Here is a 16,128-nt window from a genome sequence, read left to right on the forward strand (position 1 = left end):
GCCAATCAGTATTGTTTTAACTTTGCACAAAAGCCGCAGCACAACAGACGAGATGGAACGACCTGAAGAGACACACTTGCACTTTCTTTCTTTTGCTTTTGCTTTCTTACAGTTATATACCAACAAGCTGAAGTTACAACTCTGTTGCAGTAATATTATACCCCGCAAGAAAACCTGAAAAGATACACATGCCCCAATGTGGTCGTTGCTTTGGGTTCACGAATTCATCATAGCGGAAATGAATGTAGGTCACACCCGTGGTTTCCTACCTTGGGACGTCCTCTTGTATGCCTAGAATATGCAATCAAACTTCATTAAATTTTTTAGCAACACTTTCAAACTGCGAACTTTTGAAATATAACAATTCAGGCTGCGCTTTTTAATTTCCAGGCAATTACAATAAACCATGTGGAAACCATTCTGCACGTGGTACCATTGGTTGGTTCTCTAAATGCTGCTTATATTCTCTCACGACTTTTATGCTGTCCATTACTAACCCATACGCAGCAAGTCGTGGTCTCGGCTAGCAAAACCCTGTTGCACTTGGTAATGCACCACGAAACGGAACTCACAATATTCAATAGGTACTCCCTTCACTCAGTTGTGAAGGCTATCGTCTTTCTTTCTGTGTACGTGTCTCTCACAAAACTTGGCCATACCTTATACAACACTCACTTTACTAACAATGTTGCTGCAGAGGTGTATTCTTGCACTGTTATATTGTCACGTTGCCAAAGACGACGCAGTTGTGTTCAAGAAGAACAAGTTTATTGGAGGGAACTTGTGCTCCCCTAACAACTCAAATATTACACGGGCGGCCAAGCTGGAGTCAGCAAAGTGACGTACGCAAGCGAGCGTCGGAGATCGAATGCCGCGGCGTCTGCTCTGCAGCCTTTTACCTTTCGCTGCAAGTGTTTCTGGAACCGTCGATTCACATCCGGAACATTGTAAATCACAGAAGATTATTCTGGGCTAGTGACGTTAAGTCAAAACAGTCTGCTTATCTGAATGTGATAGCCCATGCGGTATAAAAGTAAAGAATGGAAGACGCGCTTCGTTTGGAAGGCAGATAACACAGCCGGGTGTGACCCGGCAGTAAGTAGAAACAATAAATAAACAAACACATACATGGTTCCCGGCAATATTCTTCCACAGTTCTGTCATTTACTTACTCAAGATGCCTGGTTAGACCATGGGGGGCACGGACTAAGCGGAGGCGCATATGAATAGAAGAAACACAAAATACTGACACATCTATGCAAAAATTAGCAACAGATGTGGCAACTCTATCGAAAACACACAAAAACTAGAACATATGTACGAGCTCAAGACACTTATTCGGAGATACCAAAAACTGTAGTAGACTCTATTGTATTCTATTTGACATATCCAACATGCTTACCCTCTTTTTTAGCGAGAACTGGTTCCGGACTTCATTAGCAAGTTCTGTAAACCTCCACCCTGTAGATATTTGTTTGAGCTCTGTTAAAACCACTACCCACTCAAAAGACTTGCTGGCTACCATTTGTGTCCGCATTCTTTCTTTACTCAAATATTTCGAATATCTGTAAAAACGTTGCCCAACATCTTAAGACGTATCATGACTCCCTTTTTATTCGAGCCGTATTGTGACTTCCTTTATATCCTATTGTGAGTTCCTTTTTATACTGCGCTGCAGAGCTGGCGCTGCCACAAAAAGGTTGGTGGTAGCTGGAGGATGCAGGTCGTATTGTCGGCTCTTAGGAAGCTTTCGAAGATGGTGCGAAGGGTCAAGGAACCACAAAGCAGCCATACTGCGTCAAAAAAACACAAGAAATAAACTTCGTAGATCGCGCGACGGGTGTGGTTTACAGGATACCTCTGGCGTCCAATGGTACTACGTCGGACAAATTGGAGGGTTGCGCAATGATAGGTTGAGAGAGCACTGCGCAGCTATGACATCACAAATGGCGGCTGGCCATCTCGCTGACCATTGTCGTAGGTGCCCGTGTATGCCAAAATTCACGAAGACGCGCATCGTGCTTAGGTCTTTTTGTCAAACAAATAGACCGGTCTTCCACGCCTTTTTGATAGCATAGAGGGCGAAAAATACGTTAGCACACCTTTTAAGGCTCTTTCAGCTGAATAAATTAACCTTTAGGACAGAGAAAAGTGTCTCATTCGCATGCGCGATAGGTGACTGGTGTAAGCACGTGTCAGTAAAGAGAATACGCAGTGCCTATTCTGTGGACCAGTCCACAGGATAGTGTTCAGCTTTATTCTGTGGACCAGTCCACAGGATAGTGTTCAGCTTTATTCTGTGGACCAGACCACAGAATAATGTTCAGCTTTATCCTGTGGACCATTTGAGGCGGCGCTTGGCGGTGCTGTTCGGCGCGGTCGTGTCGTGCAACATTTTTTTTTTTTGAGATACTTATTTCAGTTTCGTAACTGCGCCGACTGTGCCTTCCCGGGTGGGCCTGTTCTGTGGGTGGGCGCTCTGGTCGCGAGTTGGAGGGACTTTAGGCGGCTGCGTTGACGGCGTGCGCCGGTCCGCTGAGCTCTAAGTTGCGGTGTGTAGTTGCGTGTCTGCTCTACAAGTTTCCTCTTTTCGCTTGCGTTTGTCTTTACCCTTGTGCGAGAACTTTGCCTCTTCAGTGCATTCGGTTGTACGACCGCGGACGAAAACGTTTCGTGACTCCGTAAACACGCTGTTTTCTTTCATGTGCTGTCTTGGCGCCCCGACCTACCTCACAGCGGGCTGTACGAGCGGATAATAATAATAGGAATCTTTATTTACAGGAACAGTACATATAATTTCCCAGCCCACTTAAGCAGCTGACGCTTGTGAGATGGCTGAGCACATGCATTGTCCATGGGGCACATGCTTATGTCTTTTACAAAATGAACGGGGAGGAAATCTGTTGCTAAAAAGCTTTTAATAAAACCAAGCAGCCTAATGAAAAAAAACCGAAAAATTCCTAATGCTATCACCGTCGGCAGGCGCGCATGCGTGTTGTGCCCCTTTCCTTTACCGCCGGTGCAACTACACGGTGCTCCTATGCGGTTCGGCCACAGCTCCCATGCTCCAGTTACTTCTGTCGGCACCTACTTCTTTTTAGGGGCCGAGCCGCTTAGGGGCTGGGGCTGGCATCTCCCGTCGTCATAATCGTCCTCTCATGTCACTGTGCTACAACACCCGGACACTCGTTTACGCCTCGCGCTAGAGCGCTTCGTAACGCGTAATTAATATGCAGTGCCCGGAGCTTACGTGGTTACCAATTTTAGAAGAATTGTCTTCTTTCGATGTGTATGATAGTTTTTGACCACCAAAGTTCGGTGAGCGGGTTTTAAACCGACACTGATGTGTTTTAAACCAGCGTCGTAGTCATTCACGTGCCTGTTTGTTCTATATGCAATAAAGAAAAAAAAAGCATAGTAAAAAAAAGAAAAACACAGAGACTCTCCTTTACGCCTCGAGCTAGAACGCTTCGTGCTTCGAAGACAAGAGGCTTTTACAGCTGTATACCTCTATCCCCTCCCCGACGGTTTCAACTCCGTTAATCAGAACAGCATTCCCCTTTACGCACAGCAAGCGATGCAGGTAGCGTAATGTCGTCGTCAGGCATTTAGTACACAGCATAACAGAACACACGAAATCAACAAAGACTTCCGAAGCGGCGAGCCCTACGTTCCACACCACGACGACCACGATGCGGCGAAATGCGGCCGAGTTCACGTTCACAAAAATTAGGCGGGCAAAAAAACGTCTTCAACTCCCGATGACATGATGCCGACCGTTTTAACGCTACAGGACGCTCAGTTTGTGCCGTATTTGTCTCACGCGAACTTTGTAATATGTAGTCGCAATGTTTATTATAGAACAACAAGCTTGGCGTGGCATCAGTTGACTTCGGGGCAGGCTTGCTAAAAAAATGTTGCAGTACGTTCAAAATCAGCATCAAAAATATGTGTTACTAGGTTCATAGCCTAGGTTTTTTGTAAACCAGATCACAAACCTGTGGACAAACCACGCAGAAAACGCTAAGTTAAGTTGGCCGCACAACCGCGCGCTGAAGAAGCAAGGTTCTCGCACGCGAAAAGAAGAAACTTGTAGAGCAGACACGCATGCACTACACACCGCAACTTAGAGCTCAGCGGACCGGCGCACACCGTCAACGCTGCCGCCGACACCGCGCAACACGCGACCGGAGCGCCCGCCCTGGAAGGCGCAGTTACGAAACTAAAATAAGTATCTAAAAAAAAAAAATGTTGCACGACACGACCGCGCCGAACAGCACCGCCAAGCGCCGCCTCAAATGGTCCACAGGATAAAGCTGAACATTATTCTGTGGTCTGGTCCACAGAATGAAGCTGAACACTATCCTGTGGACTGGTCCACAGAATAAAGGTGAACACTATCCTGTGGACTGGTCCACAGAATAAAGGTGAACACTATCCTGTGGACTGGTCCACAGAATAGGCACTGCGAAGAGAATATGGGATATGTGGTTGTGCTTTAATCATGAAATGGGGATAAGTGTGAGTGTGAAGGTTTCAGCATTTTGTTTCCAAGAACAACAAATTTCTGTATATCGGTTCTCGTTTCAGAAAAACCTCCAAAAAATTTAATATTATGACGGTAGTGACGACCGATGGGCATCTCAGCGTCTCTTCGTGGTCCTAAGCAGCGAAACTGGCGAGAGTACGCGCCCGCGCATAAAGCCCTCTCGTGTGTGAGTTTCGTCTGCTAGGCTGTTTCCTTGAGAGTGAGATACCCCCCGCACGATATACTCGATACTTGTTTAAAGAAAACCGAGGTTGACTGAAGCAAGCAGAAGCGCCTCTCTAAAGTGCGTTTGATTTTTCTATCATCGACATGCCCGGAACGTTCCTCAGGAACGTACACCACTTAATAACTTTTGGAAGCTAGTGAAACAGTTTTCGCAGATAAGAAAAACGAACAACAGAGTGTGTGTTGGTCTAATGAGAACAACGTAGCTTACCCCACTCATACATCAGATAGTTCATGAGCGTGCGCGTAATCTCGCCTGGCCTGTTTCGCTGCTGGACGCCGTGAGAAGGCGGCGACATGTACATATATGCATGAAAGTGAACATTTCGACAGACTTCTGTCTGTTTGGGAAGTTACTGAACTGAGATTTAATTACTGAGGCCAGCAAATGTGAGACTATAAGGTGGAGCTGCAGCGTGGCCACTGCCAACCCTAAAAAAGAAGCCGAGCCGCCTTCGAAATGTCGGGTTTTTTGCCGTTTTTCATTGTATTGGTTGGAGCCTAATTAAATCTCAGTTCACATATATGCATGTTTTCTTCTTTATTATAGCGTAAACCAAGTCCAAATCTGTCATGCGTGTCTTCTTCTCGTCGTCCAGTGTCACGTTCTCTAGCAGTAGGACGTCAATAGCTAGTGACCAACTCGCTGACCTTCCCGCTTACTTGGAATGGAACGACTGCTTCCACGACGCGTCATCCTGCAGGAGCGCCTGGATATCCATTTATCGGCAGCGGAAGAACATACCAGAAGAAATCGAGAGGTGATGGCAGCTGCATAATTGAACTGCTGGAGCTAATGAACGCATTTTATGACCAGTCAGAATAAGTGGTCGAGGCGTTCATTGATGAGAGGCCAGATGATGATAGGCCAGTCCACCCGACCGCCAGTCTACGTCTAAAGCTGCAAGAATGCGAGTCTTCAACTCTACGCCCGGGACCACCTAATCATAAAAAACGGCAAGTGCAAGCTTCCCAACAAACACTTCGGAAATTTGACTGTAGCCGCAGACTGCGTAGCCGCAGACTGCGTAGGCTGCAGCCGTATTCCACAAAAAATGAAGGAAACAAGCGCTAACGCGTAAGTCTTCATGGTAGCGGATCTGTACGCTACCTTCACAACTATCACGAAGATTTAAGCCTGCGATTGCAGCTGATTTGCTTCTTCATCGCTGCTGCAACGATCTTTACTCCATCATTGTTGCTATAAGTGCGATCTTCTTTCATTTTTGGGGAAGTTACCATTATTTGACACCACCTTGGAAGGGCGTAGGCTATGACGTGTGTTTCTCGTTCCGAGCAAGTGTTTCCACGATTAGGGCGATCGCTCGAGATTTTTTTTTCGTTCCGAGCAAGGGTTGCACCGAACGAAGGAGTTTTTTTGTGACCATTCTTGGTGAATCTCCCGAAGTGGGTATGCTTGGCTTGACAAACGTGCGCTGGGGACGCTGGGCGCTCACCGCCAAGCACGCGCACACCAGTTCTCGTCATTTTCGTGGTTTTTTTATCTGCGGAGTGGTCGCAACAATCTTGGCCAATCTTCGTATGTTAGTATGCTTGGCTTGACAAAGTTGCGCAGGAGACTCTGGGCGTCCGTTGCGAGGCGCGCACACAACAGCACTAGGTAATATCTAGGGTTTGTTAAGTGTCGGGTGGTCGCCGGGAAGCCTGCGCTCACGTGCACGCGCTATCGTTGCCCTTTTTAGCTGCTGACACAAAAACGTATGATTTGGTAAACAGCTTCGCTGTTACTAACTACAACATCTGCGCGTTGGTCAAGTTCAACTAATCGAGCAGCCTCGTGACCGGAGCAGTTGCACCGGTCTAGTTGAGAATCCAAGCAGCTAAGGACGCTGCGAGGACGCATTAGAGATGCTGAAGAAGTGCCTCGGAGATGACCAGATAATTATGCAATGTCACTTGCGCGGCCTTCTTGATTTGATACAGCTGTCCTTGTCATCAGACGTCGGAAAACTGAGGGCCGTATTCTGAGTCCCCCCTCCACTCCATTTGCTCTCTCCACTCGGCTGCGGGGAGGATTCCGCAATCCTTGTACATGGGGAAATCGATTTGAAGGATCTCCTCCAGTGGAGGCTCGAGTGGAGGAAGCACTCAGAATACCAGGGTGCGGCAACATTACGACAAGGGCCAGGTTCATATTCGAAGCCTCAAAGCACTTGGGACGAGCTCAACTACATGCAGCACCATGTTGTGTAAACTCCTGCCAAGAGTCCTGCGGTGAACATGGACCTCCGGTTCCGTGGCTGGCGCAAGACGTGATTTGCTTCAGCTATCCCTTCGTCTAATCCACACGGTTATTCAACCGTAGAAATGGCCCTACCCATGCAGGAGCGGCAATTGCTTTCAGAATACCTTAGAAATCAGCTCATGTGTTGGAAGGACTGACAGACCCGCGTGCATACTAATAAAGAGTATTCTTACTCAATCTTCACAAGGTGGTTGTAAACTTTTCGATAGGGAGGACATCGGGTAGCCGGTATTGCCGCTTCAACGCCTCAGCTAAACGAAAGGCTCGGTTCGCACCTTGTTTCTCAAATTAGTCTATAGTTATTTAAAATGATGCTGCATGCATGCTACGGTAGCCTGTATTTGCAAGTACAATTGCAATGCAATACATTGGATCATAATATCGCTGGCACCCAAACTGTTCCTTCGGTGAACAGCGCTTCTACACTATGCTTCCCTTTAGCCCCACTCTCCTTCCACCCCCCCCCACCCCTCACCCCGAATAGATAATACCCAGTGACTGCGTTACTTAAGCAAGAGAATGCGATCGCAAATCTTCGTTACATGGAAGAACGCGAGGCTACCCACCAAAATAAAGCGCGTGTCATATATTTATCCCAGACGTTCCGAGAAAACATTTACAACTTTAATTCCGTGTTTCCCATACTAACCTCCGTAACAATTCTTCTGGTGTTGTCATGCATTACATTTTCTACAAACGTGCCAGCCACGCGGCTATCCGCAGAATCATTTAAACAAAGCAAGCGAAGCATCGGTAGCAGAAATGCGAATTGAATATCTAGTGTGAAATTATTCTCACTTCCTCCTCTTACGTTTATTACGCTCTACCAACGAACGAAATAGCAGCACGATCCTCGCGGCGTGATTCTTGCGGCGGCCGAATGGTCATCCACGGAAGCGGAGTCAACTTTCGGTAGGCCGGTGTGTTCTTGTCGTTGTCGGCGTGTTATGACAACGTGATCTCGGGATTCGGCATACGAGTCAGTGGGTGTCGCCAGTGGTGTGTAGGCTGATGTGTCGGTACGACGCAAAAGGTGTGTCGGCACGACGCAAAAGGGATAGTTTAAGCCTGGTGGCAGTGACGGCCAGCTCCCGATTTCTTTGCTCACTTTCGTGTCAGGTTTTACATGTGTCGAGAAAAACAAAAATTTCACCCTTCATGTTTTGGTTTGGCCGAACGCCGCAGTTACAATACCTACCACCTTCCGTTTGCTCTACTCGGTGGGGGCCGAATCCACAGGAACTGCAGCAGAGCAGTGTGCTCACCGCAAAGCCGAGCAGCCTACCCCTGGCTGACTGTTTCTGGCTTCCTCCGCCAGGGCCACGTGCATGCGCAGTCGCGTTGTGGAAGAGGCAGATTTTTCGCTAATTCACTGCGCGCACTCGGTGTAAAAAAAAGAGCCATCGCTCGTAAATCTTGGTTTTCCCGCCCTCAACCTCGACAAAATTAAAATAGAATTCTTCGTCATCTTCATCTCTATGTCCTGCTCTAAATACTTTAGTTGATTTTCCTCAATCACTACGTTTATAGGTTCATAATTTCTGGGGCAGTTGCTGTTTTCTTTGGGATACCTCTGGATGCTAATTATGACACTTATAATATTATCAGATAAACAACGGCAGCTGATTTTCTTTTCGATGAAAGCCCAAGCTATCACTTTTAGCACTACAGAAGGAAGCCCAGAAGTGTCCCAAGTTTGACTGGTCGGCTGAGATTCTTCTGGACTACGTGGCTACAAATTTTCTGGTAGCGATTTCATAGAACCCAAAGAGGATTTACACATCAACGCTGCAAAGCGCTTTTAGAGACCAAATTTGGGATGAAGCATGAAAGCTCATCCTCTACCTGCACCGCCAGTTTCTCTTCGTGTTTGAAAACTTATCTCCTCTGCGCGTGGTTTTAATAATTTCTAGCCATTTTCGGTCAAGCATTCATTCCTTATAATAGACGAAGCATAGCAAAAACACTAGGTCATTCTCGCTTTTTAGAGCGGAAAAAACCTACAAATGCTTTCAGTCTGTTTAAGTGTTGGTCAAGCCAATCCGAAATATTTTACATGCACCAGCAGTAACAAAGAACGAACAAAAGTTTTTTTTTTTTTGTAAGCGAAGCTTGTGTTTGCTGAATGGTGTCACCCTCGACGTTATGTTGGCGGTGTGCGCCATAGTTCCCTCCTCAGTTCCTTCCTTTCCCCCTCACCGACAGCTGGTGGCCGGATCAAGCCATACTTCTAAACAATCACCAGCTCTCCCCCCCTCCAGAGAAGGGAAATGGTGGTTAGCTAGCTCCGTGCGCACCGTTTCTCCAGTTCAAGGCCTCCCCCTCCATTGGTAGGCCGCGCTTTGTTCGCTTCGCCGAAATAGCAGACAGCGCAGAAAGAACGACAGCGGGAGCGCGCCCGTAAACCTGCGCGTTCTCGGCAGCTATTCCTGAGAATTGGCAATCGGAGAGTCATTCCATATAACAACAGTGGGCCCTGAGAGCAGTTCAGGAGCCAAGGCTTGGGCATTTGGTTTCAAAGGCATTGCCCAAGAGATTCGTTTTCGGTTTCGCAGTGTTGGACAAGATTTGCGTGCACCCTTGTTTCCGAGAGGAAACACAACTTGTGTTTTTTAACATACGGTACATAGTCAATAATATGCTAAACACCGCCCCCCTCTGTGTTACCTCTCGTCCTCACATTACCGCACTTCAACATAAAACACTGCGCAGCACAATTTCCTGCCTTTCCCTTACGACTGAACTTCTGCACGAAGGTGGAAGTGTGCACTCAACCTGTAACCTTCTTTTCCACCTCGTTTTTTTTTTTCAGGTACTGGAGCAGACCATGAAGACGCGTCACGCCATGGGTCGCATCGGCAGCCCTGAAGAAGTTGCCCGTTGCATCGCCTTCCTGGCATCAGACGACGCTTCCTTTGTCACGGGCGTCACCCTGCCCGTCGACGGTGGACTGCTTCTTATGTCCAGCTTCGATTCCAATGCAAGGGATAAATTTCATGGCACAGCCTCAGCCACCTAAACATAACTGTGGTACTGGGGATTGAAGAAAAAATTAATGGGCTGTCCATGCAGTGCGTATAAAAACCTTAAAATGGTTCAAAAAAATTGGAACGTACTGAAGGACCTTTTTTGGACGACCAGAATACAGTTGAACACCACTTTCTACCAATCAGGACATAAATAAAGGTGTCGGGTGTTGATACTGCATGTACATTTTTTATAAAATGATTCCAGGCATGGGACCATTTTTTTGCGCCTATTTTTATTTTCAAACGAGTTCCGTGCCGTTACGGGTACCAACAAAACCTGAAGTCATGTCTTGTTTTTTGTATAAAAGAAGGCTTTCACTTTTGGCCGTTTAGTATTTATTCAATTTTAAGTCATATTTGCTTTCCGTGTTGATTCTTTGAAGTGGGTACTTTTGTGTCTGCCAAGACTGGCTCCTTTTATATTTCTGCCCTCGATTTAAATACGTGGGAACGTCTAAACAAATGGCAAACATTGATAAATTGAAACGTGCGTTTGGATGGTAAAATGTCTGGCATTTGTTGGAAGGAATTAAAATATTGTTTTTCAGATATTCAGACTGGAATCCCGGAGACGACAATAAATAATGGGAAAGGAATCCTTGCTCTTAGATATTTCGCTGAAGCCTAATCCAAGCGATTTCTAATGCCGTACTACGCGAAGAATGCGTACGTGGTACCAGATGTTGATATAAAGTCGTTTAGCTAACGCTTCTTTTCGACTCTAATTTTGTGGTGGGAAAAATGAAGGTAAAGTGTTTCTAATAGGACTATACTATTGAAAACGCAAAAACTAAATCCGCATTGTTAGGTGGGTCTTTTCGGCTCCATCAGAAAACAAAAAAAACCTCCATGCATTTTTTAGCTATGAAGGATTGTAACCCAGCAAAGTAATATTAACCAGAATACATATCTGAGGAAGACGAAGGTTCAACGCATGTGAGTTTACATTTGGTTTGATGCTTAAGGTACCGAAAAAAATATATAGATAAAAACAAATCTTTCCCATAGTTATTACAGATATGCAATTCCTACGTGGTGTCAGTTCAGTGAAAATATAAACAGCGGTGTCGCTACCATGGTAGATAAGAGCGAGTGAACGCAGGGCATATGCATATACCAACGCCTTTTTTACGCTAAAGATTGGCAAGAAACTTGCTAACAGAAGACATAAAGCCTTCACAAAAAAATCGCGCCAATCCACCCCGTGAATGTGGTTGGAAAGCAAAGCTGTAAACGGCACCCATAACGATTACCCATGCGACGTCACTTAAATTCACTCACATCGCTCTACAAATATTAAAGCCAGAGAGACGTGAAATGCACTTAACCACACCATTTATTACTTCAAAAATATATTCATGGTTACGTTCAATCAATGCATGATACATGCACGGTGTTTGGTTGAGTTGTATTGGTGTAGCACAAGAGTGGAAACTTTTTTATAAAATTAAAGTAAGCTCCAACCCTGTGTTAGACGATCTGACTTGTCCCTCTCTGCGCCGCGGACGGAGGCAAAGAGATTTGCGGCACAGAAGGAAAGGAAGAAGAAGAAATACTTCTGTTCCGATTTCTGAACGGCCCAGAGTGCAGCCCTGGGGAGTGATCCCGTCTTCTGTGGGGCCCATTTGCAGTCGGCGCAGCCTGTTTTCTGTCCACCCGCTGAAGCTCGATTGGTAGAGAGGGCCTGGACAGCAGCATCTCCCATTGCTCTTGTTGGGTAGTTGACGGAAAGAGAGGAGGGTGCTCAGGGCTAAAGTCGCACATCCGATTACGATGCGGAGTGCTCCTACTTCTGAGCAAAGTTTACATTCAGCGTCGTAGCGATTCGGATACATTAAGTGAAGACGCGTAGGCTGTGGGAAGGAGCCCGGATTGTATGAGCCGTAGGGTAATTTGTTGTTCTCTGGAAAGGTCAGGGCAACGCCGCCTGTATTAACATTGCCTGACGCGTCGCGCGCTTTTCAATGGGAAGGGTAGGGACGCTTAGTTCAGGCACTGATCCACTATGTGGCGCGTTCCGGCGGACATCTCGCCTTACGTCACTGCTCGCGAGTCGCGAACGCTGCACCCACTTCTACGACGTGTGTCTGTCAGCTTACCTGTTGGGCTTCAAGGGCGCTGGCTGGCGGACACGAAAGCACGCTGGAAGGCTACGGAGCGGGGAAGGGTAGGAGAGAGCAACAGGAGAGTGGCTGTTTGGCCATTTTTCGCTCACGCGTTAGGCACTGTTTATAGAGGCGGCGTTGGTCAGGGTAAGGCGAAGGTATGGTCTGTTTCAGAAGGCGAAAATGCTGGGCTATCACCCTGAACGTGACAAGCGGGTGACTGTCCTCGTGCAGCTCCGTAGCACGGAAGGTAAAAGCGCAGGCTTGTTGTGTGGGCGTATTTGTTGCCCTCCATTGAAGCGTGAGGGGGTGTCCAGATGAGTTTAATGGAGCCGTTTGGGGAGTGTTTTTTTATCACGCGCAGTGTAGGTCAGGACACCCAACCCGACTGGTAATTCCAGTAGGCTTGCTGGGAATCGGTGACTACCCTCCGAACCCCTGGTTGAGTGAGGGCCAAGGTCATGGCTGCCTCTTTTGCTTCCTTCATTTATTGGGTCCTAAGCGAGGTACACGCAAGGAAGTTGGTTCTGGAGGTAGCTGCGATGATGGCGTATTGCTGCCCTCGATCTTTGGAGGCGTCTGTGTAGATAACTGCATGATCGCCACCGAGGGTGGTGTTTAGCGCTTGAGCCCGTGCTTTTCGGTGACCGTTGTCATGTGAGGGGTTCATATTTCTAAGCAAAAGGGAGCATCTTTAGTTTTAGTCGCCAAGAGTCTGGGAGTACGTCAAGCGGAGTGACAATCTTGGCTGCCCAGCCAATCTCGTGAAGCGTGCGGTTACCCACCGAAGTTCTGATTCGGACCTTCTGGTTAGAAAGATGGCCTTCCATCAGCTCTTCCACCGTGTTGTGGAGCCCCGTGCTAAGCAGCCTCTGTGTGGACGTACTCATGAAAAGACCAATGGCCTGCTCGACCGCCTTTCTAATCATTATAGAAAGCATCTCTATGTCTTCCTTGTCGAGAAGAAGACAGGGAGTTGACGTAAGTGACTCTCCAGAGGAGAAAAGCTTCAATTTTTCGAAAGGTACCGGATTCCGTTAGACCTCGCTTCTTGGTGGCAACCCGCCTGTTCATGTGTATGATTTGATTAATGCTGTTTTTGAGGCGCTTGCAAGGAGACGTCACTCTTGGTGTTAGCCTCAAGATGTAGGCCCAGGATCTTGATGCTGGGGCGTGGAGTGATAGCCTGGCCATCAAGGAGTATTTGAATGTATTCCTTGGTTTGGCGTGAGGGCGGACGACTAGGAGCTGTGCTTTTTTACGTGAACACTGGAGGCCACAGGCTTTAGCACATTGGCGTACTAGAAGTGAGATTCCATGCATTGGTGTGAGCTTCCTTTAATTTTTGTAACTCTTAGCAGATGAGAAAGGTGCGCACAGGGCCGCTAGACGGGCGTGAGTGGTCGCATGACGCTTTCACGTGGCATTCAGCAAGAACGCAGGGGGTAAACCCGTTGATTTTCTTGGTGAGTGCACCACCTGTCTTCCCCGAATTCGCAGACAACGAGCTCTCGCTTTGTTAGTCTATTAGTTCCAGTTTCGATTCCCGGTGGTGCCAGGAAATTCTTTTATTTGTTCACTGGAGTTTTCTGGTGACACCAACGGCTGCGAAAGAACCCTTGGGGGGTAGAGGTAAAAAGGTTTGCTTTAAAATGTCATACACACGTCTTCATGGCCGCTGAAAATGTTTTTTGGTTTAGCTGTTGCTATTTCCTTTACCACACCTTACCACCATGGCAATGTACAGTGTGCGTCAGGCTTGTCAAGGGCAAACGAGCGCACACCTCCGGAGCGTGCTGGCAACATCTGCTGATAGCCGCTGGGTTAAAAATAGCTTGCCATTGCACGTGCGTGGATCTCGGGCAGGGTCGGGCCGGTCATTGTTTCGCATAGGCCACTCTAATTTGCAGAAGCCACCACCCACGAACGGCGCTGATATTCCACAGTGGCGGCAGTGATTGGTGACAGGCCGATGGACGCGTCGTTTGAGGCGGTGCAAGTATTTCACCACGGGCAGTTACCTATCTTCTGAATCACACGTGTACCAAACGAAAATCACGCAACAATAATGACTGCAGTGCTTTAGGTCGAACTATTTCTGCGATTACGTGACTTCCTGGCGTGATAATGCACAGCGTCAAGTTACGCGCTTATCTCCGGTGCCACCGCTTACGCCTCGCACTGCTGCACACAAGCTCACCTAGCGGGTGAGGGCGTCTGCGAATTCAAGAGGCCCAAGCTAAAAGGCGACCGGCCCGAGCCTGTCCGGAATATTCGCACTCGCAAATGCAAGCTATCTCTAACCCAGCGGCTATCAGCAGACGTTGCCAGCATGCTCCGAAGCCGCTCGCTCGCTTGCCCTAGACAAGCCTGACGCGCAATGTACGTTCTATAGTTCCTGGTTAACACTTGGCGATCGCCAGCTAGCGGAAGTTGGGTTGGTGCATTAAGGTAAAGAATTCTTTAATTGAGTGGCGTCCTGAACAATTCAGGTCGTTACAAGCAAGTAACGCATGATCCCTCGGCCCTTCGGTCGTTCCTGATTCTGATGCAGCGATTGGACATTCCTTTGTCAACAACTCTAAATGGCCGACCACTGGTACGCTTTCGGGCGCGTCATTCCTGTTGACAAAAACGGTGATGGTGACACTTACATTTCGAACCTTGCTTACGCCCCATTACTTTATATTATAACCCTTTATATGTGATGCTATTGACGTTTTCAATTTGGTCCGCGAACCATTTTGCAATACGGTAGACTCCGAAGATGAGCAGCAAATGGATTGTTGCTAACAACAGAACTTATAACAGTTTGCGAAACGTGCCCCTGACCAATTTGTGCGCTCTATTATTACAGAAGACAATAGCCAGTCATTCAGAATGATTTTATAGGTTGGAACGATCGCACAACTTTTTGATGAAATGACACATACATAGACTGCAGGAAAATATGAGAGAGAAAGATTGATTGGTTAATTTATATTTATTTATACGTTTTTGTATGGCACTAAAGGTGTGCGTGTGGTAATGCCACGCGGAATATTCTATGCCTCCACTGAGGACTGCATAATGTTCTGTATAAAAATAAACAGTCAGGGGTCGTCTACATCGCTTCATAATTTTCTTTGATGTATTTTGAAGCTCCACATTTAAACAGCCAAAAATAGTTCAGGGTAAAATGCTTCCCACTGCATCCCGGAGTATACCATTGTTTATTTTGCTTCAAATAATTATATACAGCTGCACCCACACTTATTCGGTCAAGAGCTTTATATCGCAAAAAGACCGGCGTTATAGATAGCGAGCTGTCAATGCTAGTCGATTCCACTTTGTGACATTGGGTTTGCTTTTTTTTTTTCCTGAGTAGATATTTAGGCGGCAGTGCATTGGCTTGCGGTGATCTTGATACTTGTTCATCACGTGTCGTCTGCTACTCGTCTACTGCTATATACTAGCACGCTCCCCGTGCCATCGTTGTTTTTTCGTCCTTTTCCGGCCTCCTTTGCACGTATTATTTGCCGCTAAGCCTGTGCGAAGTTCACCATAGCGTCACGATAGGTAAGGTATCAAGTACCCCCACTGAAGCACGCAAGTAAGAAACGGCGGTCATTTGGGTCCTTATCAGCATTGCGAGATTGTCGTTTCTACGGCCTCGCCGCTAACTTCGACGGGGTCGTTGGTTAACAACACTGCTGAAGATGCAGCAAAACGGCATCTTCCGACACTGCTGCTGAAATGCTACTAAGCGCCGTATCATTGATTGGTGTTCGGAACGACGTCAGTCGCTCGCAGCCGCAGAGCAGGAAGGACAAGCTTGGCCTACCAGAATTCACCGACTAAAACGCATAAGCAACAAAATGGCGGCGCCCACGAACCGTAGCAGTGTAAACAAACGTCACGTGATTCGAAGTGACCAATGATGATGTCGGCGGGACGGAACGATCGGAGAAAAAA

The 16,128-nt window shown here is 47.2% G+C and overlaps 1 protein-coding gene across 4 annotated transcripts in view; it reads left to right on the forward strand.

Annotated features, from left to right (window-relative positions):
* The window catches only part of LOC144147335 (meso-2,3-butanediol dehydrogenase-like), a 31,882-nt gene extending 20,488 nt beyond the window's left edge, over nucleotides 1-11,394 (forward strand). Inside the window, exon 8 of one of the 4 annotated variants that reach the window (XM_077679452.1) lies at nucleotides 9,853-11,394. In XM_077679452.1, the coding sequence (XP_077535578.1) occupies nucleotides 9,853-10,059 (207 nt within the window). In that variant the 3' untranslated portion in view covers nucleotides 10,060-11,394. Of the gene's footprint in view, nucleotides 1-112; nucleotides 1,700-9,852 lie in introns of those variants that run through there. The other 3 variants (XM_077679451.1, XM_077679454.1, XM_077679453.1) reach the window with 3 other exon arrangements.
* Nucleotides 11,395-16,128: the final 4,734 nt, after the last annotated feature.

The sequence above is a fragment of the Haemaphysalis longicornis genome, unplaced genomic scaffold, assembly GCF_048455015.1.
Source record: "Haemaphysalis longicornis isolate Haplotype H1 unplaced genomic scaffold, Haemaphysalis longicornis Haplotype H1 scaffold_7, whole genome shotgun sequence".
NCBI lineage: Eukaryota > Metazoa > Arthropoda > Arachnida > Ixodida > Ixodidae > Haemaphysalis > Haemaphysalis longicornis.